We start from the raw sequence: 22,782 nt of genomic DNA, 5'->3' as shown, positions 1-22,782 counted from the left end.
AATCGAATTCGCAGCGGAGCTCCGCGCCTCGCGGCGCGAGGCGAGTACAACCCGAAGCGTCTCGCTCTCGTTTTATCTCTCTTTCTCTCTTTCTCTCCCCCGCACAGAAGTTCTCGCGACGCGCGGCACATCGCGTATATACCTGGCCGTGATCGGGAGCGTCATGTGCGTCGCCAATGAATTCCATGCTCCGCCCAGCACCCCGTTGCAGTGGTCGGTGTGGCGCGGATGAGCGGCGAAATACGCGCAGGACTGAATTCCACGTCACGTCGGGGGCGTGTACGCGCCGGGACCGGTACAACCCTCCGGCTCTCGTTCGGGGGTGGCTCGCCCTCAAGGGTAGCTGCGTTCGCGCGACTAGGAGATCAAATCACCCGATTCAGTGCTATCTTCGATCTTCGCGCCGCAACACACCGACGACGACGGCGACGGCGACGGCGACGGCGACGGCGACGGAGAGATCGGCCGGGTCGCGCGTTCACCCTCGGATCGCCGCGTCGAATATTCAGTGAAAAAGAGGGTTTCGTTTCCAATAACTTGCGGCTCGTTATGATGAACCTCGCTGATCAGGAGGTACCCGCTGCGACCACGGAGTTGGCGGGTTTAGTAAGTAGCCAAGTCAAAATCTATCTCTTATCTTCAGAAACGCTAAATGCCACACTGCTTTCGTCAGTTCGCTTGCGAATCGTCATGGATGTGTGATTCCCATCTGTCTCTCGGCCGGTAAAAAGTAATTGTAGATACTGAAAAGCGATACCCTCTATGTCAAATCTAGAAAATGGTATTCATAGTTGGTCAGGCTTGTCTTCTATCACTACTTTGGCTGCACTGCTCTTGCGCTAGTTATCTTTTTCCTTTTTTTTTTTTCCAACAAGTCTGTGTAGTTGTCTTTTTTTAAGTTTCGAAAGTGTACATATAGTTTAGCGATAGAAAACAAGCGTCTTATATTTAAAATACCTAAAGTGTATCTTGAGATATCTTCATCATCGATCATGTTAGACACGCAAAATTCAAGTTACGTAAAACCGATCTTCAGGAAAAACCTGATATTCCCGACTCTTCGTTTCGACGTGCCACGATACTTCGTATCTCCTGGTTTCGGCTACTTGCTTCTTCGTGTAACTTTCATCCTCGATTATGAGCGAAAAGTCGGACGGATATCCGGTCGACGCCGCGTTATCTGTCGCGTTATCGCGCGTAGCGCGCAGCCCAATCACATTCATATCGCCCTCGATCGAGTGATTAAATGCCATATCGGACAACATCGTGCGAAAATTGCGACTATCGCCAGAAAGAACAATGGAACTGTCAAGACGCGAAGGAAAAAGAAAACTCTGTCTTACGTATCATCGCAAAGATAAGATTAAAAGAACGTAAACTGTATCCGCTTCGATTACGCTCAATCATCCGTACCTTCGATCTTTTATACAAGTCTTGATATATTAAGAGAAAAAAAGTTTGATATCCGTGCCTACAATTGCATAGTACGGCAATTGTAATAGGAAAGGAGTATTTTATAACGAGTTATAAAATTATGTAAAATATGTTTACAAAATTATGTAAAATTCGATTAAAGCTCAGTTCGTCAGCTTTCCAAGTTGAAGGTCTAAAAGTTGAGGCTCGTTAAAGACCGGCGCGTAAAAGCGCATTGGCGTCACTTCGATCCGGATATCCGTATCCGACTTCCCCGCCGATACAATAGAGCCTCCACCAGCTTCCAGATCGCCGTGTTGGTTGTGCGTAACACAATGCGGGCCACTCGAAAAAGAGAGAGAAACAGATAGAACGAGAAGGAGAGAAGGGGAGAGGGGGAGCCGATGATCGCGTCGGATGGCCGAATTGCCGTGGCACGCGCCTCTACGCTCCACTGGCATCGTCCCACGGGTGCCACCCCTTTTGTGTCCTCTAAACACGTAATTGTCACCGCTATAGCCAGCTCGTTCCCGCGTGCATGGATGCGTGCGTGCGTGCGTGCGTGCGTGCGTGCGTGCGTGCGTGCGTGCGTGCCACCACCGTGATGACGCGACACACGAATCCGTGGGTGGTCGATGGATGCCACGCTTCTCTGCGATGAGGCAGAAAGAGAGAGAATAAGGAGGGGGGAATGACTTGCTGAAGAGAGAAGGAGCCGCTACTTGATTTATGTTTGTTGATTCTAAAAATCAGCCGATTCCCACACGCTCTCTCCTCGTGGCCGTCGGACGGCGGCATTTAACTGACTACTGCGCGAGATAGCATATGTCGCCACTCGAGTTTCCCATGATTAGGGGTGGCTTCTTCTCGGGGTCGGGGCGTGTGCCGCGGATTACCGGTGCTAAATGATTGCGCTGGGTCAGTGTTGCTTCTCTCTCAGCATCGCTCACCTGACTGATTGACTTTGTGCGTGTACATATGTTGGTAGCGGTATGGAAACAGCAGTTGACCGCGTCGGTCCTGGAGAGTAGATGGTCTTGCGATTATATCCGCGTAGATTCAATGCTCTGGCTATTGTTATTTTAGAGCGAGAGAGAAGGATCCCTCTACACGGAGAGAATTCCCAGATAGTCGGGTTCCTTTCAATTTTGTCATGTCTTGTATTAGTGAAGAAATAGACTGTCGGTTGAATTTATCCTGATATGTAAGAAGTATAGTGAATTGTTTAATAATAAATTTTTTCGGTCTTTGAAATATAAATATGACATGGATGATAGGGAAGGATAATAATAAATTAAGGCGGAATGTCGATGTGCCCCACGACGGTTACAAAATTCTGTGTTCACCAGAAAATGTTTTCTGTGCAAGAAGAAGCAGAGAACGATACAGAAATTGCGAGTCACCAAAAGTTTTGTCCACAACGTGATCTGTACGACGAAGAGCAATTAGCTGATAAACTTGACCACTCCCCAACGCGTTCTTTAATCTCGAGATCTCTCCCATATTGTCCTTCTCGAGTCAAGCATTGTTCGCCTTCTGCTTTTCTCGCCGCTATTGTCATTGTCTTCGCACCTCGCCGTCTCGCTGAGGATGGCGACTGAAGGCGGGAAGAAACTTTTTCTCGCTAAAGTAACAGGGCTCTTCTCGCGTGTAATTGGTAAAATTGTCTGCTATTATATATACCGACGTATAATTAGCAGTGAGAACTTCGCCTTTTATTTCGCCTGTTTCTAACTAGATTTGTCGCCTAATCTAAACGAATATACGCGAAATGTAATGGTTCTGTCTCATTTAATATGAGCAAAAATTACCGTTACATGTCGATTGCCAGAAACCTCTCCTGAGAAATTGAAAAAAATTTAGGAAACTATTTTCCCCGACGAAAATATCGCTGCTTTCAGATCTTCAACATTATGTAGTTTTATATCGGCATGTTTAAATTAAATTTTTCGAAAATCGATAAATTACCTAAACTTTGTGCCGGGAACGCTTGCTTGAAAGTTTCACATCCATCTTTAACTCCCTTCGAAAGTGACTCTTCGTAATTTAGGTCACATGCACCACTCTTCTGGTGCTTCACGTTCAGAATCTCGCTTCCGACTGTCCGTCGGCTCGAGATCGGCGATCGCGCGGGATCAGAGAAGGGATTAGGTAGTTTCGCAGCATGCTGTCTGCTCGATGACTTTATTATAAACCGAACCGAAGTGCACAATTACGAGGGTGGTGAACGGGGGGAGGAGAATTTGGGGAGCCGCGCTGCCGACCCCTTCAGCCCCATTGCGAACGACGGGGCGTTTCCTCGACGAATCGTCGTCGTCGTCGTCGTCATCGTGGATATCTCTCGTTTTCACGAAGCGCACGAACGAACGAACGTACACATACTTGCTCGATCTCGTTCGTCTAAAACGACATCCGCTGGGAAAGGTCGCGATGTCTGACGAATAAAGCGTTAAATGGTACGCGCGCGATCGTCCTTTTCCCATGTTTGCGTTGCCTGCTCACGCGTCATTGCCCGATTAATTCGCTGTTAAATCCCGGTATCCGGGGAAAAAGTTTCTCTGGAGGGTAGATCCATTTCGATCGTAAGATACGGCAATAGTCGCTTATGGAGGCAAACATTTATAATTAAATTAGCAAGAGAAATAAAAACTCGTACTCGGTATTTTATAGCTTCTTTTCGTATAGATCGTCTTTTGTCTTATCTTATTATCGTGACCTTCAGTTTCCAAAAGCAAAATAAATATAGCACACGTGAAAAGGAAGAATAATAATTCAGATTAAAAATATCGATGTTCCGTGCGCGGCTGTAAAATTCGAGATTAATTTCTGCTGTGCAATTCTTTTCGTGCAGATACACAATCGAGTGATATCAATGCGGGCAAAAATTAATATATATACATACATATAGGCTCTCATATACATTGGCTCGTTTATATTACTTGATTGAATTGCTAGTATTATAATTGGAAAGTTAATTGTGCATACAAATCGTGCATTAGAATTACATAAATATTTTTCATATCGAACGTTCGCGAAATGATTCTCGAGGCGTGGCCGTGCGCGCGATTGAAATATCCTCATCGGGCGCTCATGAACCTCGTTTTTGCCGTCAGTAAATATGTATACATAGCGGATCGGCGGGCGTATTAAACATTTAAGGCGGTATTAGTGAGTGTAATTAAAATTTATGTCCGAGCGCGCGCGCGCGCGCGCGCATGGCTCGCGCGGATTACGGGCGCCGTGCCATCGCGACGGCTAATTGCGGACGACGATTAATTGCGATCAAAGGAAAATCTCGAGGAGGAATTATGAACAAATAATGGAACTTCAACACAGCGTGACTCCCGATCCTGGATACGTTCGTTAATATCAATATCTGCGTTTTCCCGCCAGCACAGACAGGCGATCGTACGCGCAAACGGAAAGCTATAATTTCTTTCGTGCTTGTAGAATCCCATGGTGTCGGCATTTTTACTGTCCCGTCATTTTCTCAATTGTCCAAACAGAATTCTTGTGCAAAGAGAATTTTTAATAAATATGCATCGACATCGACGGAAAATGTTCCGAAACTTCGAAGATGGGATATCGATTTTGGATGCTAGATTTCGATATTATTAGCTCTCTAAGTAGTTTGATGTATCCCTTTTTAAATTTGAGTACACATCTCTTTTCCACACAATGCATGCCCGTCGAATTTCTGCGAGAGCGAAACGTTGATGAAATCTGGCATGAAATCAGCGTGTTTCGATCGGGAATAAATTTTGTGTACCTTTTTACGCTATATTACTTTTTTATTGATCGTTAATTTCTTCTCGCGAAGAAACGATCGACTCGCCCCTCTGTCAAGTCCGCAGTCAAATTTCGCGGAATCAAAGGTAACGTTCGCGTTATCGAAATTCCCAAAACCGGTAACTGAGTTTACCACTAGATTGCCCCGCAAGGAACAGTTGGAGGAAACCGTCCAATCGTTCACCGGATGTCTTCCTTGCCGCCTCTCTTACCCACTCCCTAACCCTCCTTCTATTTCTCACTGTGTCTTTCGCTCCTATACTGAGAGTCTCCGAGCCTTACACAGTCGTTCTCCTTGAAATTAATTGCATTCTCCTTTCGTACCCATCCACGATCTCTACGCGCTCTCTCTATCCTCGAAAGAAAAAAATAAGAAAAGAAAAAGAAAAGCGCATCAGTCAAATGCCAGTAGCATACTGCGGATACGTATACATTGTACTTTCCGGGAAGAGAAATAAATATTGCCGAGTATAAATTTCCAGAGCAAAATGTTTATCCTTCTTAATATCTTAATCTTTGCGCATCGTATTCAGAAGAAATCTCGAATGAATTTTCCTTGATACGTTACGTTTCTCCGCGATTTCTATCTTGTCATTTTTATTATTCTTATCAGTTTTACCTGCCAGTGTCATTCTACGTTGATTGTTTTGTCATAAACGTTAATATATGTCGCGCGTTTGTATAATGTGGCCCTGATCGAACTGTCGTTCATTTGCGATGTGAGATCCCAATGGAATCGTGTGTGCGAGGTATAAAACTGATGCGATACATCACGTTTGTTGCACTCTCGCAAAAGATCTCATCGCAACGCACAATTTCACAAATCTCTGCACGTCTCTGAGCTCGACTCGGCGTAGAATCGCAAAGATTCGGAAAGCTTTGCGCGCGTCTTACTAATCCACGGCTTACATTTTACTGTTGCAGCCCGGAAACGGATTCGGCAGACTACCTGAGCCGCTGCAGACAGTCACCGGGGAATATTGCTCCGCCAACTACCCGGTGTCTTCTCAGGCAACGGCGAACAACGAGAAGCTACACACCGGTGAGTGAGCGAACAGAATCTCCGCTGACACGGCACTTCTCATAGCTCCGTGTCAGGATCCGATATTCTTTCTCCCTCTTTCCCCTCCCCCCCCTCCATTTCCCCCCTCCCACAATTTTTCTTCCTTTTCTCGCTTTTCAATTAAATGCGTATCGGGGCGAAGGAAAGGGTGAGCTTGTGAGCCAAGATCAAATTTCCTATGCGCGCGCCGCTCTGTTTCTTCCCGTCTTTTCTTTTTTCTCCTTTTCGTTTTTTTTTCTTTTCTTTCGTTTTTTGTTTCTTTCTTCTTTTTTCCCCGAGAGAGAAAGTATCCGCGGGCTCTAAACTGCTTTGGCGTCTTAACGAGCTTGCGAGGATGTAATCAAGGGAAAAGATGAGTGACGCGGGGCAGAGGCCGACCGGTCGATTCTTCGATACCCCCCGTCTCTTCGACTTTGAAGCTCTTTGATATCGTCGTCGTCGTCGTCGTCGTCGTTGCCGCGCTCGGAGACGTTTCGCGTCGTCGCGTTTCCATCGGCAGTGCCTTCGACACGCACGAGACAAGCCGACTGTGTGTAAACGCGTGTAGTTCGCTAGCGTATACGTTGCAACGATCATACACACATATATACACACACGGGAAGGGCACGTTCGGGAGCACGTGCGGGGATGTGTACCCCGAAACGAAGCGTCGGCGAGGAGGCAAAGAGAGAGGGTAGCGAGCTGTACCCCCCGAAGAGAGGCTGTCACACGCAGGCAGACTCGAGTCGATATCTTTATATAGTCGCATCAACGACGACATTATTTTCTAAAGGTCGCGGTGACGCGCGGCTACATCGCCCGAGACAACAATCTGCCGCGATTACGCGCCGAAATGCTGCACAAATCGGCCGGTGTCTTACCACGAAATATCTCTTTGCGTAACAAGCTCAGGAGATTCACAGGAAAACGTCCATGATCGATTTAATACTCAGAGAGAATTTTACGGCGAAAATTATTGTCGAGTTTTTCTATATTTCCGGCTAACATATTCGATATTCTTGTTCGATCTATCATCTTTCCGTGTCATTTGTTATTTATATTTTAAAAACTAAAGTCTACAAAAAATTGTATCGTGTTCCTTAGCAAGAAATACGTTACTAATAGTCTATTCTTATATTATTAGAAAATAATAAAATGGAGAAAAACTTTTACGAAGGATTTTAAAAGAATTTATGAAATTCAGTTTAGGAAAAGTTAAAAATTCAATTTATAAGCATTTATATGATATTAGAAGAAGACTGTCATCGCAATTCGTCGAATACGAATGAAGGATCGCGGAGGAATTCGTCCCGGACGAGTCGCGAGATATCTTCGACGTCGTCGTCGTCGTCGTCGTCATCATTATCATCATCGAAGACCTGCGCGATAGGAATTAATCGTCGTCACCTTTCGTTACGAGGTGCTTCTTCCGTCGGCGAGACCGTCTTAGCCTTGACCTAGAAACGCGTCGCCAATTCCCCGATACGAAATTCAATAAGTGACGTGTTATCACCGCAAAGACCTCCCTTGGGCTCCTCTCGCAAGCGGGGGACGCGACCCCGTCGTACCCCCCGTACTTGCGAGAGCAAGAGAGAAAGAGAAAGAGAGTTGCACAGCTACCCCACCGGCGTCTGGCTGCCAGTGATTGACACTTTATATCTAGCATTGGCATGGGCCGTGGTGTGAGCCACCACTCAGGGATGGACCACCTCCGCCTAACTCAATCACTGCCTATAATGCCGCAATTTCTCTATCATAATCGCGTTACGTCCCCTCCTTGCCACCGCGGCTCGTCGATCCACTCCTCGACGACGATTCAGAAATATTGAAACTCGAACGAAAATACCGTGCATCCCCCCTCCTCTCTCTCTCTCTCTCTCTCTCTCTTTCTCTGCCTTCCTTCGCTTGACTTCAAACTTTTGATCTCAACTGGTTCATTTTAGACTGTTTGAAATAATTTGTTTCAAATTGCTTCAAACAATTTATTTCCAAAAAGTTAATAAACACATACACGATAATGTCCATCGATGTAGCTCGAAACTGGCTAAATCCGTCACGAATGATAGCGAATCGAGACGTAGGCTTGACACTCGAACATGAGAGCATCTTCACGGAAGGGCTTAACGAAGAAGAGGGTCGTAGAGAAAGAGTATCGTTGTACACGAGCAATGAGCTGTAGCGTAAGTAGATTCGATTCAGCCGCAGACCGGGTTTCTCCGCCGTGGAACAAAACGAGGTTACCGCCGAGTGGCTACCCATGGCGAATCCTGGAAGGCCCATTAAACGCGCACCCCAACGTTACAGTTTTCCGTCGCGGCATTCTTATGCGTCCGTTCGCGCCGAAGGGTTTGTTTTTGCTTCTGATTCACTCGGGTCAGCCTCCTCGGCCTCGTCACATTCCCTTTGTCTTCTCGCTCTCGCTCTCGGATCCCGCTCATTCCGATTCAGAGATCGATCCGCTTTCTTACCGTCTGGGCCGGAGATTCTGAGCGCCGATGAATACAAGGTCCTTTCTTTCCCAATGAACATCGAATTACCTAACAGTCCTGTGACTCACAATTTTGAGCATTAGATGCGCTCTTAACTTCATCAGAAAAGTATTTTCGGACCGTTTCGCAAACAATTTCTGCGTAACAATTACATCGTTGAGTGACCATTTATAATTTATGTAAAATGTTGCACTCTTGATGTTTGTCGGATATTTCTTGTATGTTGCATATGCTAAATATACACATGCATATGAACAACATTTATTGTGGTTGCAGGGGGCGAACTGTACATGCCGCATGGCTACAGGCAAGAGACCTGGCTGCAAGACGGTGAGTGTTCTATTTGATATTTCATCCGCCTCGTGCAATAATTCAATTATTTATAACATTGGTAATTTCGTGTTAATCTCTGCGCGTCACATGAGCCTGACTCGAGTACTCGCTTAATCCTACCCAAAGCATCAGCCCGGATAGCTCAGTCGGTAGAGCATCAGACTTTTAATCTGAGGGTCCAGGGTTCGAGTCCCTGTTCGGGCGTTTCTTTTTTTTTTCTTTTTCTTTTTTTTGTCATTATACCGAAAGTTTCTGCAAGTTTCCGATGAAAACGATATCATTGTAGTCGAATAATTAACTTTTTGCAGTCGGTCCGAAAATTATTTTCGACTTTCTTTCCCAACCGATCCGTAGAAACATTAATATAAAATATAAATAATATCGTACATTTTCGTTTAATTCATTAATATGATATAATATCATATAATATAATATCATATAATATCATATAATATAATATTAATATATTAACAATAAATTTATTTACTTTACAACACACACGATATAGCACGCGTAATTTGCGTTTATTTCAGTATTTAACTAATGCAACAAAATATATATAACAGTAATATATTTATATTGAGTACATTATTAATAATTAAGAAAGTTGGTTTATAAACTAGTACGAAACGCGACGTAAGGTTAAAACGAAAAGAGGAGATGGGCATGTTTTTACTCCTTTATGCAGTTTCACGAATCTAACAGCATGAGGAAGTAAAAAGTCGCATACGATTTGTACAGTTGGTAAATCGACGTGATAACGATGAAGAACGGTAATGTGCAACGAGTATTTGCGTTTGTTAATTGGAATTTTATGAAATGACGATGACAATCCTGGGAGAGTGATTAGAATTCGAGATGCTCTTTCAAAGTTCGCTGTCGCGAAAATTCCGGCGTATCGATTTTCGGAACCTATAGAGATGTAGCGTAAAATTATTCCTAAGCCACGCCGGGGCGAAGAGATAATTACGCACGGCCACACTGTTCGCTCGGAACATTAATTTTAATTAGCTCGTCCAACCGTGATGTAATACGCGATGGACGTGATGTAACGGACGATATCAAAATGGGATGGGGGGCGAACGGATTTTATACCGACCCTACGGGGAAACGCGTTCTCGTCAGGACTTCGAGTCGAACTTTCAGACTTTTTTCTCTATCTCTTTTTCATTGTCTCATCGCAGTCCCGCCGCAGATGCAATATTTTTTCTCGCAACCATATCGTATTTTAATCTCACGTGCATTTTCTGCGCAGGCAGCGGCTCCGATACCGAGGACAGCGAACAGTATGTGCCCGAATTTCATCAAATGTCAAGTGAGTGACCGTCATATTCTTTTGGATTGATTCTTTTCTTTTACTTTTAGATCGATACTTAACGAACGCGAGAAATAATCTACACGCCTTTGCACCAGTATTTTATCTGATTTTCCTTCATTTCTTTAATTTTATTTTCATCAAAGTCGTCGTTGAAGGGTCGACAACGCATTTAATGAAATTAATCGCATGCGGAAAGATTTCGCGCGACATTCGACGCGCCACGATTCACGGCGTCTGGGTAATTCGCGTAGATAAATAAATCCGGGACTCGCACGGGATGGAGGATGTCAATCTCCGCAGAAATCACCGCGCGGGATCGTGCGGCGCGCGAAACACTTCCGCGCGCCGCCGGTTGGCTTCTTCGGCCTCGAGATTGCTCGGAAAATCTGTTATCCTGTATTGCCGCACGTCTGGACGTTCAGAAATTCTCTCCCTTCGAGATACGCAACGCACATTCTCGACCGTTTCATAATAGCCGAACATTAATGAATTGAAGCAACGGCGAAGACGATGAATATTAAAATTTTTGCGAGAAACAGGAATTGACGACACTTTTAATTGAAAATGCAACTAAACATATGCTTATTATTAGTGTACAGATATTATATAATTTTCAACGTGCGCGAGAGATAAATTTGAACAATTTACCGCAATCTCTGTCTCTTTCTCGTTATTTTTGAAATATACGTATAAGAAAGATGGTTTATTGTTTCTATAGAAAAAAAGCACATATTTTTTTATATACTTGAGAAGAAGAGTTCTAATTTCACATGTGCAATAATACAAGATTCGAGAAGCATGGGATCTTGATTTTCCCGCTCGAGCCAATGTAACTAACTAGTGGTTAATCAAATTACGTTCCATACAACGCTCCCGGATTTAAGGGTTAAAGGTTAATCGTCGATATCGACGAATCAATTAGTAATCGGTTATACGCCGCGGGCGTGCATGTTTAATTAGCCGCCGACACTTTCGGCGTGCGCGTTGCGGTTTTATCGGCTGTTTCGGCGACGGCCTATTTTTCACTGACGGTCGAAACAACAAGCGACCGTGTGGTGCTCTCGATTTACAACGGCGGAATTTTCCCCGCTAAATAATCGCGGCTCTAAATCCGCGGCTTGTGCTGGCGGCGACGGGGACGGCGGCGCACGGTGCAATATCAGTCCTTTATTAAAAACCAGTGAGAAGTTTGACCCGCGGGGCAGAATTCTTTTCAGCGTCGAGAGAGAGAGAGAGAGAGTACGAGAGTACGAGAGAAGGAGAGAGAAAGAACGGAAAGAATCAACACGCGGACGCGCTTCGTCTCTCCGCGCGGCCGATCATCGATATCGGATTACGCGAGTAAGCACTTTATATTAAGCCAGCGGCGTCTCCTCTTTTTTTTCATCTTGCTTTAATGCCGCGCGATTATTAACGTCATCGTCATCGCCGCCGCCGTTATCGATAACTCGCCGTTTCCGTGATCGTTATTATAATAAACAGACAAAAATTCGACCGTCGTATTTGACTTTGCTGATTCGACATTGAAACTCTCTCTTTATCTCTAGATTTACTATACACGGTTTACATTATTCCGCGCTCGCTCGTACGGACGGGCAAGCCAGCGAGTGTACGAGTGAAATTCGCGTACGGTACGCGTGTAATTCAGCGTCGAACGTTGAACAAACGTATCGTCGAACATTTCAACCGGGCAGGCAAACAGCCAGAGGGAATCGGGGGCTGACTAATGTCTATATGCACATCCGTACACACACACACACACATACATGAAGGAGGAGGAGAGAATGAGTGAGAGAGGAGGGAAGAGAGAGATAGAGCACACACATATGCGCGAGCGTTCACGTATGCACGTATAAAGATATGCACTCACATACATAGGCACACATACGATTCCCAGGCTTCGCGTATCTTTCGCGAAATATTATACGTAGCTTGTGACGTATTTAGGAATATATACGTCGATACGTGTACGCTTCCTCTGCTGCGTCGTTGTACGCTGTGGGATATAACGCGAGGATATAACGCGAGGATTTTTACACGAGGTTACATGAGGTGAAGTGGATTAACTGAAAAATAGAATAGATTAACTGAAAATAAAATTAGTTGGAAATTTTAACTGGAGATTAAGTAGACATTCAACTAAAAGCGATTAATTAAATGAATTGAAATACAAATCTACGGGAGTCGCGAACGCGCTGGATAACGCTTACGCTGATAAACTACATGCGGTAAAATTAATCTGTCGCAATGCGAGAATTTTTATCTATTAGATCTGGAATTGTAGCTTTCAGTGTTTTCTTTAATTGAGGTAAAATAGATAGATTTTAATAGTGGATTTAATCTAATAGAAAGATATATATTTTTAGATATATTGGATCTATATAAATCTATTAATCGATTAAGATGTATCACGTTTTATCAGCGTGTGATGTCGACGATTCGCGTTGATTCGTGAAGAAAAGCCAAATGACATTGCAATTTTCTTTCAATCAACGGGAAGCTCCTTGCTGCAGCCGCTTTCGCGTGTTTGATGAAGAACAATTATAATATGAGATCGCGAACACGCGCCGCGCCGTCCGCCGCCGCCGCGAGATAATTCAATCTATCAGGCGCGCACCACCGTCGCGCTTTCATATCGGTAAACTTCCAATGTTTACAAATACAATTATCGCCGGAGGCTCGTGACTTATGCTTCCCACGGCCGGAGCCTGTTTGATTTATCGGGGGCGCAGCCCTCGCCCTCGCAAAATCCTCGGCACCCCATTAGACTCCACCTTCCCGTCCCTTTTCCCGCCCCTACCTCACGTGTCGCTGCAGCGATGCGTCTTTACTTCCGGTAGGACACGCGCCCTTATGTCCTCCGGCGCCCCGCCGTTTCGTTCGGCTATGAATCGTCCGGAGAAACGATCGTCGTGTACGCCGCACTCGATAAATGGCAATGATATGCGGCGAAGGTGGAGGGGGCAGATCTGCAAAAATATCACGAGACTTGTTCTCCTGGTAGCGGTTGAAAAATAAAAACTTGCGAGAAGACGTGGTCGACAAGTCGTCCGAATTGAAAGCATCTTTATATTTTTCCATTGCGTGACCTTTATAATCTGTCGATTTAAAAATATATGCGCAAGTCTCGTGATTTCGAAAAAATAATGACGACGCAAACGCCGATGTAATCGCCCCGCTTGTGCTAAACAGGTGCGAGCGTGAAACAAGAGTCGAGCAATTGCACGAGAAATGGCGATGGTAGTTATCACCCGCAGTATCAGTCCTCCGTCACGCACAGCCAAAACGGCGATTTCCTCGAGCTCAGCTCGGACCGTTGCTTCGGGTAAGTTCGAGACAGAAGGGCGATCGAGTTGTATCGAGCTCTCTTCACAGTATCGCGAAGCGATCTCAAACGCCGACCTTACATAACGTTACGTTAACGTCGGCAATACTGCATGGAAAACATAATTCTCTATGCACACGGCAAGAAATCACTCGTGTTACTCGTCGTAGGAATCGAAAGATAAATCCGCAGATTAGCAAGAGCACGAAGGACGTCGCCGTGAAGGAGGAACCGACGGACCGGAGCTACGTGGAGCCGCTTTCCATCACAAACGTATCAGCATCCGCGACGACTCAGGACACGCAGAACGGTAAGTAAGACTCTCCTCTCTTATCCCGATCATCTATCTTAGTTGAATCTGTCGAAAGAACAATGGATAAAAAGTGCCGATTTTGGCCCATTGTGGGGGGACGAACAAAACGCATCATTTCTATAATATTTTGACCTGCTGAACACGATGCCGTCATTAGTTTCCCTCTAAACCTCGGGAAACATATTCAAATCCGAGGATTTATCATCCAATAATCGAAGAGCCCGGGAGGCCTTTGCAACTATATCCTTTTGTTTATAGATGGCCCCACTTTCGAGATATTCACTGATCATTACTTTTTTTAAATGGAAACCTCAATTTTTTTATTATATCACTCTTTTCTACTTAATTAATTTTAACAACTTTTGTCTGAAACAGTTTTTATATTTACCTAATATTGTTTTGAGATATTTAAGGAAAACTCGGTAACTTTTTCAATATTTAACTTACGATATCTCGCTAACTGTTTGTCGGAAGAAAAAATAGTATTAGATCTTTTTACTCTATTTGGTTTCAAGAATGTATTGTTACAATAATGCCCTGTCTTTTGTTAATTTATCGACCTTTGGAAATTTCAAAATCATCAACTTAGGATCTTATTACAAGAAACCAAGTCGCGTCGGATAAATTTTCTAGGGCAAATATCGAAAGAGAGAAAGTTAGAGAGAGAGAGAGAGAGAGAGAGAGAGGGGGAGAGAGGGGGGGAGAGAGAAGGAGAGCATGATTTCCATGACTTCTCTCGACTTCTCCTGACTTTTGTCTAACGTGCACAACGAGTACATCCACACCGTGACAAATCTCCGCACAAAAGGATCCACGTGGCGCTATTCCACCCCACGAAGTCCATAAATAACGGGGGGTTCACGAGGGAGAGAGTATCGCTCTGTCCATTAATCGAGTCGACTTCCGATTAGCCCTTTGAGGATTTTTCGCAGTTGTATCGACGATAACATCAAACCGGATCGGTTCGTGCCGTTCTTAATTGTCGCTAATATCAATTTCGCCCGGCCATGTCGCCATCGCCGAAGCGTGTGAATATACAATTTTTTGCGAAATCCACAGCGAAAGAGAGAGAGAGAGAGAGAGAGAGAGGGAGAGAGAGAGAGAGAGAGAGAGAGAGAGGAGAAAAACATAACAATTAATTCGCGAAAAATGTCCTCTTGCGTAGCTCGCAGTTGTCGGGATGACTTTGCCTTTTTTCATCCTGTTTTGCCGAATAAGCTGTATTTTGCATGAAATCTCGCGAGGAGCTCGCTAAAACGGCAGCTGAGATCTGACATTTCCTATGAACGCTGCGAGGCTCACGGCTAATGCATCGCGCGCTCCGCTCACGCGTGACTGAGCGTGCGTAATTGAATAATTAAACGATGCTTTCAAGTCGAAAGCTATGGGCGAGCGTTTTGTAGATTCCAACGAAAAGCTACTGAAAGAGAGAAGGAAAGAGCGCGACGGGAGGCTAGACCCCTAGGGAAAATGTAAGTCGAAAGCTTTTCCTGTGATTCGCGCGGAGCTCACGCAACGGAAAGATTCTCGCTCGCAAGTTTCGCATTGTGTCCTCGGTAACCATATGCGTGCGCACACATACACACACACACACATACACACACACACACACACACACACGCAAACTCTACGGTCCGCGCACGGCTGATCGAATCAGCCGAATCGCCGAATAAACAACGGAAATAATCGCGAGCTGCTTTTACCGCCGATTTTAGCGCCGATGATGGTAATTATCTAATAGGTTGCGAATCGAAGGTGAAAATACGTAGCACCACCGTCATCACCACCACCACCACTACCCTGTCCCGTCCCGTCTCGTCCTGTCCTGTCCCAGCCGAGCCTGGCCCGGCCCGGCCTGGCCCGGGCCGTCCACAAAAGGTAGAGTCGGTCGACAGGGGTTGCAAGCTCATGCTTTGTAATCAAACCGATTAGTCTTCCTTTATTCACGCATACGCATGCACACACAGCGAGCAAATCCTTTAGGATCTCGGTCGGCTATACCCACGACTCGACACTGTATACGCGATACACTCCACCCGCCTACTACCAAGTCACCTGGGATTATGCTCATGCTTCTCTTCGCGTAATTCTCCCTACCATTAAGCCGTTTTAATTATTTACACGTAGTTTAGGTTAATAATAGGATACATTCCCTATCGTATCGATATCCCGCAATCTACTTACGATCATCCAATTTGTTGCCGGTCGGGACGGGAGAGGGAAAGAAAGTATGCGTACGCATTGTACCGAAGAAACTTTCTCGCTCGTGACGCGCACCCTTTGCTCAGAGTCAACGTTCGAGTGCAAGAACGCAAATTTGAGACGCGGCTTGCTTCATCGCGTCGCTGAAATATGCAACGAGAGCAAGAGACAAAAATCGCGTAAAAACGTTTCTCGCGGCGTGACGGGAAAAATGCCCGGAGCATAGTATAAAATATTCGAGATGATCTCGTTTAGCGGGACAAACAATTCGGCGAGCGGTACGATACGATACGGGCGGAATAGTAATAACCGGTTAATGGATACCGATTGGTGGTCCCACAGTTCCACTAATTAATACGAGCAGAGGATTACGAGGATTACAGAGATCGCGACGGCCCGTTCTGATCGTCGACAGTCGTCTGTCTGCCGATGTACACGCACGCGGAAAATTCGTTGAGCGAAACCCCCCCCATTCCGCCGCCCTTTTTTCCCGTTACATAATAGGTCGAAGAAAAGAAATTTGCACAGCGTCCAATCTTATGTGAGAGATAAGATGAAGACAGCTCATTATTCGAAATCTTAAATCCACACTTGAAAAAAAAATCTAATTTTGCGTTAAGAGGAAAAATCCCTCGCCGGCACATCACTCTGATGAAAAATCCTTTTCGTGTAAAATTATCCCGAGGGCAAAACGGAACGAACGAGTAGTGTATACATCAATTTTTCTCTCTCTCTCTCTCTCTCTCTCTCTCGCTCTCTCGCTCTCTGGCTCTCTCGCTCTCTCGCTCCTCACTTTCTGCATATACCGGAATAAATATTTCGACGAAAGGTGAAAAAAACTGCACGCGTGAGCGAGCGACAATCGACAACGCGGAAAAGGATTAAAAAAAGATATTTCCCGCTCGTTCGGGAAAGGACAAGGCGAACTCGTCAGAGGTTTCGCCGCTTGTTAGTCAGGTGGGTAGAAAATAGAGCTTGCATTATTAACCGAGCACTATGCCGGAATTCGAGGATCAGCGAGCAGTAGAGGAGAAAAAGCGAGCGGCGGAGCGAGAGAAAGAGAAAGAGGATAGATAGTGGGAAAGAGAGAAAGGATAAAAGGTCGGGGGACGGAAGGGAAGAGAGCAGCCAAATACGCAGGCAGACAGGCAGGCAGGCAGGCGAACGCGTTTCTCTCGTCTGAGAGTGGACGAGAGTGGAAGCCATCCTCTTTTCCGTACGAGCTCGGTCGTCACTCCCCAGCTACCCTTCGCCGCCCCTGACCAGTCCCCTGAATTCAACCCTTCTCCGTCCTTCTCCTCTTCCTCCACCACCTCCTCCTCCACCACCTGCTCGTCCTGCTGCCGCGCGCTGGTGGTACATCGCCACCGGTTTCATCAGCTCGCGATTAATTTTAATCTAAAACCACCCGCAAAGCCTCTGAACCCCCGCGCACTCTCTCGCAGCGGCTGAGGTCAACCCCTTTCGCCACCCCCGCGTACCCAGTGCTCCCGTACCCCCTCTCGCCAGTCCCCCTTCTCCGCTGCTTTTCGAGAGAGTGCCAGATTGGCCCAGAGCTTTCAGCGTCTCTTCCGATCCCCCCCGTCTGTCCGAGATCCGACCTGCGTTCGCCGAAACGCACAGGTGAGGCGTGGAGACGAACGCGGTTGTAACTTTCCGCGGCTTTCGAACGGCTGGTAAAACATTCGCAAAGACAAAAAAGCCCGATGGGCACTTTTTCTATTAGTAGCCTGCGAATTTAATTTCCGCTCGTGTCTAAGAGAGAGCACCTACGGTTTTTCAATGTTCGACATCGTGACACGTTAGGTTCTCCAACAGAAGCGATCTCTCTCTTCCTCTTTCTCTTCATCTCATTTTGGAATTTCAAATTTTATATTCAGTTTGAAATATTGGAATTAGAATGTTACATAATGATCAACGGCTGGTCAGATACATACGATCACTCCTTTCTCGTTTCTCTTGCTGAAGGGACAGAAATAAAGAAGACTCGCCAGAGTTCGTCGAAAGACTCGCCGCCGTCGCGCGGTGGATACTCGTTAACGGTTTAATCTTTCAAGACGCGCTCGCAGCCGCATATCCTCTCCATGGAGATCCTCTGGAAATCGTTTTCACGGATGCGTCGCCGGAAAGAGTCCGTGCTCTCACGCGTCGTCGCGGCGCTTCCGATAACGCTCTCACGGCTGCATCGGATGCGTTGCTTCGCGTTATAGCAGCAGCAACACGACGTCGTCGTCGTCGTCGTCGTCGTCGTCGTCGTCGTCGTCGTTGTTGCGCAAACGATGTATCGGTTATCGGTGCACTCCTGGTCTCTCCCTCTTGTCTCTTTCGTCGCTTATACACACACACGCGCGTACGCGCAGCAGCTTCTCAATTTTTCAATATTCCCCGTGCGCGACTTGGAGCGTAACCGGATTACGGCAGCCGAGAATGGCTCTTTCGGTATCCGCGACGTCGATGCGCGGCCGGGGGGTGATTGGGGGCTGCGACGGCACGGCCGAGAGGAGAGTGTCGTAGCCGCTACCCTCCCGCCGCGGGTACAGCGAAAGAAGAGAAAGGAGGAGCGAGGGAGAGAGAGATTTCTTGTACGGTGAGAAAGAGAAGAGGAGCCGGAGCGCGCTCATCCGATTAATATACATATCGTGAGTTCCCTCTCGGCTTCGATATTTCAAGGGGGCGGGGGTGGAGGGCAGGAAGGGGGCAACATCGTGCCGTGGCGCGCAATTCGCGAGCTTCGAGCGGCGGCCCCCGGTGGGCTTTGAATATCCACCAATTTCCTGCCGATATTTGTGTGACGAGCGCGCTTCAACCGGCCCGGCGCGTGAGTGCAATCGGTAATGCGAACGCGCTCCTTCTCTTTGCTTTCTTTCTTTTTTGTCCTCCCGAGAATTTCTCTCTCTCTCTCTCTCTCTCTCTCTCTCTCTCTCTCTCTCCCTCCCCCCCTCCCCCCTCTCTCGCATTTTCTCGCTCTTGCCCCTTGCTCCTTCTTCTCAGTCGTGCGGGATAATCCGACGCTTTTCCATCGCGTTCCACGTTTTTTTATTGCGTGCACTCGAGCACGCAATAACGGAAAAATTGCGTCCACAATGAAGTACGGGGTTCGTTCCGCGTGAAAATTGTACATTGCTGCATCGTCGTAGAGAGAATAATCATGCGGTGCGCTGTCGAATTGTCGCTGCGACGTATTACGTGTCAGGGTCAGGGGAAATTGCAGTTGCGTAAATTGCGGCCGGTCGTCGAATACACCTTGAGGGTGTTTCGGAGAGAAAACATTCCAATCATTTTGTGAACAAAAGTACGACATTTCTACCGTATCTCTTATTATCTCTAACCCGGAAAATCGCGCGGGATTACCATTTCCTTGCAGCGAGCGGCCTGATCTATCAGCAACGCCAGCAGCAACAGTACGGTAACGTGACGAGGGATCATCGGGGTTCCTCCCCGTCATCCAGTCGGCCGGCCAGCGCCTCTTCCTCGACCTCTCAGTGGCAGTCGACCTTCTCGTCCGTCTCTTCCGAGACGTTCTTGCCGCGGCAGGAGAACTGGAACTCCGAGATCTACGCCTCGAAACGGAGCGGCACGCCGACCTGGACGGAACTGGGCACGCAGTTGGATCCGCGAAATTCCTCCTGGGACCGGCAGAACGGCTGTTACCAGAAGAAAGGTTCGCCTGTGTCCACCTGGAATTCTGATCACATCGGCAAGAGGCCGTCCTCGGCGACTGGCGGTGTTCCAACCTGGAGCGACGTAGCGGTGGGCTATCAGCAACAGCGACGCGGTTCCTTGCAGTTGTGGCAGTTTTTGGTGGCTCTGCTAGATGATCCAGCGAACGCGCCTTGCATCGCGTGGACCGGTCGCGGCATGGAGTTCAAGCTCATCGAGCCGGAGGAGGTACGCAAAGAAGCTTCCAAGTCGCGTCGAACGATTTGTATTGAATTAAAATAGCACATATAAAACAAAAGAATAATAAGTAGAATATTTGTATGTAGGATATGCTTCAGAAATAATTGGCCAAACTTTAAGAGCATATTCCACTCATTCTAAGGATGAGAAAAAGTCATATAAACATGGGTTCGGAAACGCTTCCTTTTCAAGTTATAAACACTTCTTATTTACTTGACTTACAGACTGTAACAACATTTGAACTGCAAGAATATTTCATTACATAAATTGCTGGAAATTATTTCCTTCCGCATTGATGCATGCCTCGCATCGACATCGCATGGATTGTCGAAGACGAAGTTCAAAAATTCCTGGAGCATTTCGTATTTTGTCACACGAAGCGATAATACGATTTTGGAGTACTTTCACAGTAGCAACAGGAGTATCATAAACGAGAGTCTTAAAATGTCCTCATAAATAAAAATCCATAGAGTTCAGATCGGGAGAACGTGCAGGCCAAGTGATGGGTCCTCCTCTACCAATCCATCTATCGATGTAATTATTATTCAGGAACTCTCGAGCAGAATGCGGCTGAAATGTGCTGGAGCTCCATCATGCATGAACCATATTTGATTACGTATTTATTTATAACTTCGAAAGGAAGCGTCTCCGAACTCATATTTATATAACTTTTTTCATCCTTACAATGAGTGGGAATATGCTCTTAAAGTTTGGCCAACTATTTCTAATGCACCCTGTATAGTTTACACTAAATTCTACAGTAATAATATATATTCTTTCTATATAAAATTCCCCGTGCAAGATAGGCACACACACATACACACACACACACACACACACACACACACACAGACGACAGTCGAATTCTTCTGTAACATAATTAATATTTTGTGAAGTGTTAAAATGTGTTAATTAAAATGTACGCGAACATATTGTAATATATCAAACATTCCCCCGATTTTCTGCCGATTCCAAAAGCGGAGAATTCACAGAGATTAGAGATAAAAATATCTCGCTGTGCATTTGTTGCAGGTTGCGCGCAGATGGGGAGTTCAGAAGAATCGACCGGCGATGAATTACGACAAGCTGAGCCGCTCGCTAAGATACTACTACGAGAAAGGCATAATGCAGAAGGTCGCCGGCGAGCGATACGTGTACAAGTTTGTTTGCGACCCGGAAGCGCTCTTCAATATGGCGTACGGCACCGGCACGTCCTCCGGGATTACCGCTGGTGAAGTTCCGAGCAGTATGGTACGAAGTCACGCGGTACCCGGGAAAGGAACAGGCGGGAACGAAGTCCCGGATTTGATGAAGCATCCCGCCGCCGCTGCCGCTGCCGCCGCCGGCTACAGCGACGCAGTCTTCGCCATGTACTCCAATACCGCCGCGGGTAGTCTTTGCAGTCTCCTCTTTTATCCCAAAATTCGCTAATTAAGTATAAAGATTTACCAAGTCGTTTCGTCGAGAGGGGAGAAGGCAGAGAGGAAAGAAAAAGACAGCCTCTCACCGACCGGAAATCATTCGTCTTTTATTCACAGTATACGGACCCTCCAGCCTCCACCACCACCTGCATCAATACCTCGGGGGCAACGAGAGCTTCAAAACGCCACCAAGCAGATATCATCCGCACTACCCCCATCAGTACGGAGGTAATCACCACCATCACCACCATCCGCCCGCGAGCTACACGGAGACCTTTCTGAACTACAGTCGATTGTCGTCGTCGCATGAGCCTGTTCTGGACTCGAAAACGGCGCAGGAGCCACCGCCACCGCCGCCGCCGCCTCCACCACCACCACTACCACCACCACCACCACCACTACCACCACCACCACCACCACCTTCATCCTCGGTTGCAGCTACAAGAGAATCCGGATACAATATCCAAGATGCGGAGAGTACCACCAGAGATCGAGAGGCCGCGTCGATACCTTATGAAAGTGTTGTACAGAGATCGCAGTTACCGATAGCAGCCGCGCAGCCCTCGATACTGGTGGACGGTGCAGCGAGCTCCAAGATTGAACAAGCGCCGTACACGTGCCTGGGCGTCGGCAGTTGCGTCTGTTAAAATAATAAATCCTCGGGACCAGGATCTGTCGTTTGCGTGCATTACTCAAACGAGACCGTCGGCCCGGTCAATCGCGATCCGCAACGACAACGACGAGAAGGACGTTGTGTGTGTGATCCGCTCCGAGAATTGTCCAGGCGATCTTAGATCTGTGGTCGGTTGCTTGTACATCGGAGAGATCGCCTTGCTCTACCGACTCTCCAACGAGAGACACAAAGTTGTTTGACTAAAGATATTATCTGAACATAATCTTCAGAGCAAACCGATGTCTCCGATCTGCCAAGGCCAAACGCTGCTCTTGTATCTTGTACATAACATCGTTCGTTTCCCGCACGCACACACACGTGTGTGTACCGAATTGTGTGTACCGTCGAAGACGAAGGATCGACTTTTAAGCTTCGTCCATTGTTTCTCAATCACGAGACTCCGATTCTTCCGAGGCGTTATCTCCGATCGTTATTCTGCGTGTGCGTGTTCTAGTAGTTTATCGCGGCTGTAATATTTATTTTATAAATATTAAATAAATCACTTTCTCTCTGTCTCTCTTTATCGATAGAATAACGCCTTGTGGTGGCTGCTACTTTCCACCG

General features: G+C 46.6%; 1 protein-coding gene and 1 non-coding gene across 2 annotated transcripts; both read left to right on the top strand.

Annotated features, from left to right (window-relative positions):
* The first annotated feature begins 315 nt into the window (after positions 1-315).
* Positions 316-22,716, top strand: Ets96B (ETS variant transcription factor Ets96B). The gene is made up of 9 exons (XM_025299685.1): positions 316-606; positions 6,127-6,244; positions 9,010-9,063; positions 10,322-10,381; positions 13,577-13,709; positions 13,880-14,019; positions 19,589-20,112; positions 21,157-21,514; positions 21,663-22,716. The coding sequence occupies exons 1-9, from the start codon at positions 550-552 to the stop codon at positions 22,190-22,192; spliced, it is 1,974 nt and encodes a 657-aa protein (XP_025155470.1). The 5' UTR covers positions 316-549; the 3' UTR covers positions 22,193-22,716.
* Positions 9,198-9,270, top strand: TRNAK-UUU (transfer RNA lysine (anticodon UUU)). The gene has a single exon. It is a non-coding gene; the product is annotated as a tRNA-Lys (tRNA).
* Positions 22,717-22,782: the final 66 nt, after the last annotated feature.

Source organism: Harpegnathos saltator, unplaced genomic scaffold (assembly GCF_003227715.2).
Source record: "Harpegnathos saltator strain DR-91 unplaced genomic scaffold, Hsal_v8.6 scaffold289, whole genome shotgun sequence".
Lineage (NCBI taxonomy): Eukaryota > Metazoa > Arthropoda > Insecta > Hymenoptera > Formicidae > Harpegnathos > Harpegnathos saltator.
Note: the sequence above shows the minus strand (reverse complement) of the source record. Positions and strands in the feature narration are given on the sequence as shown.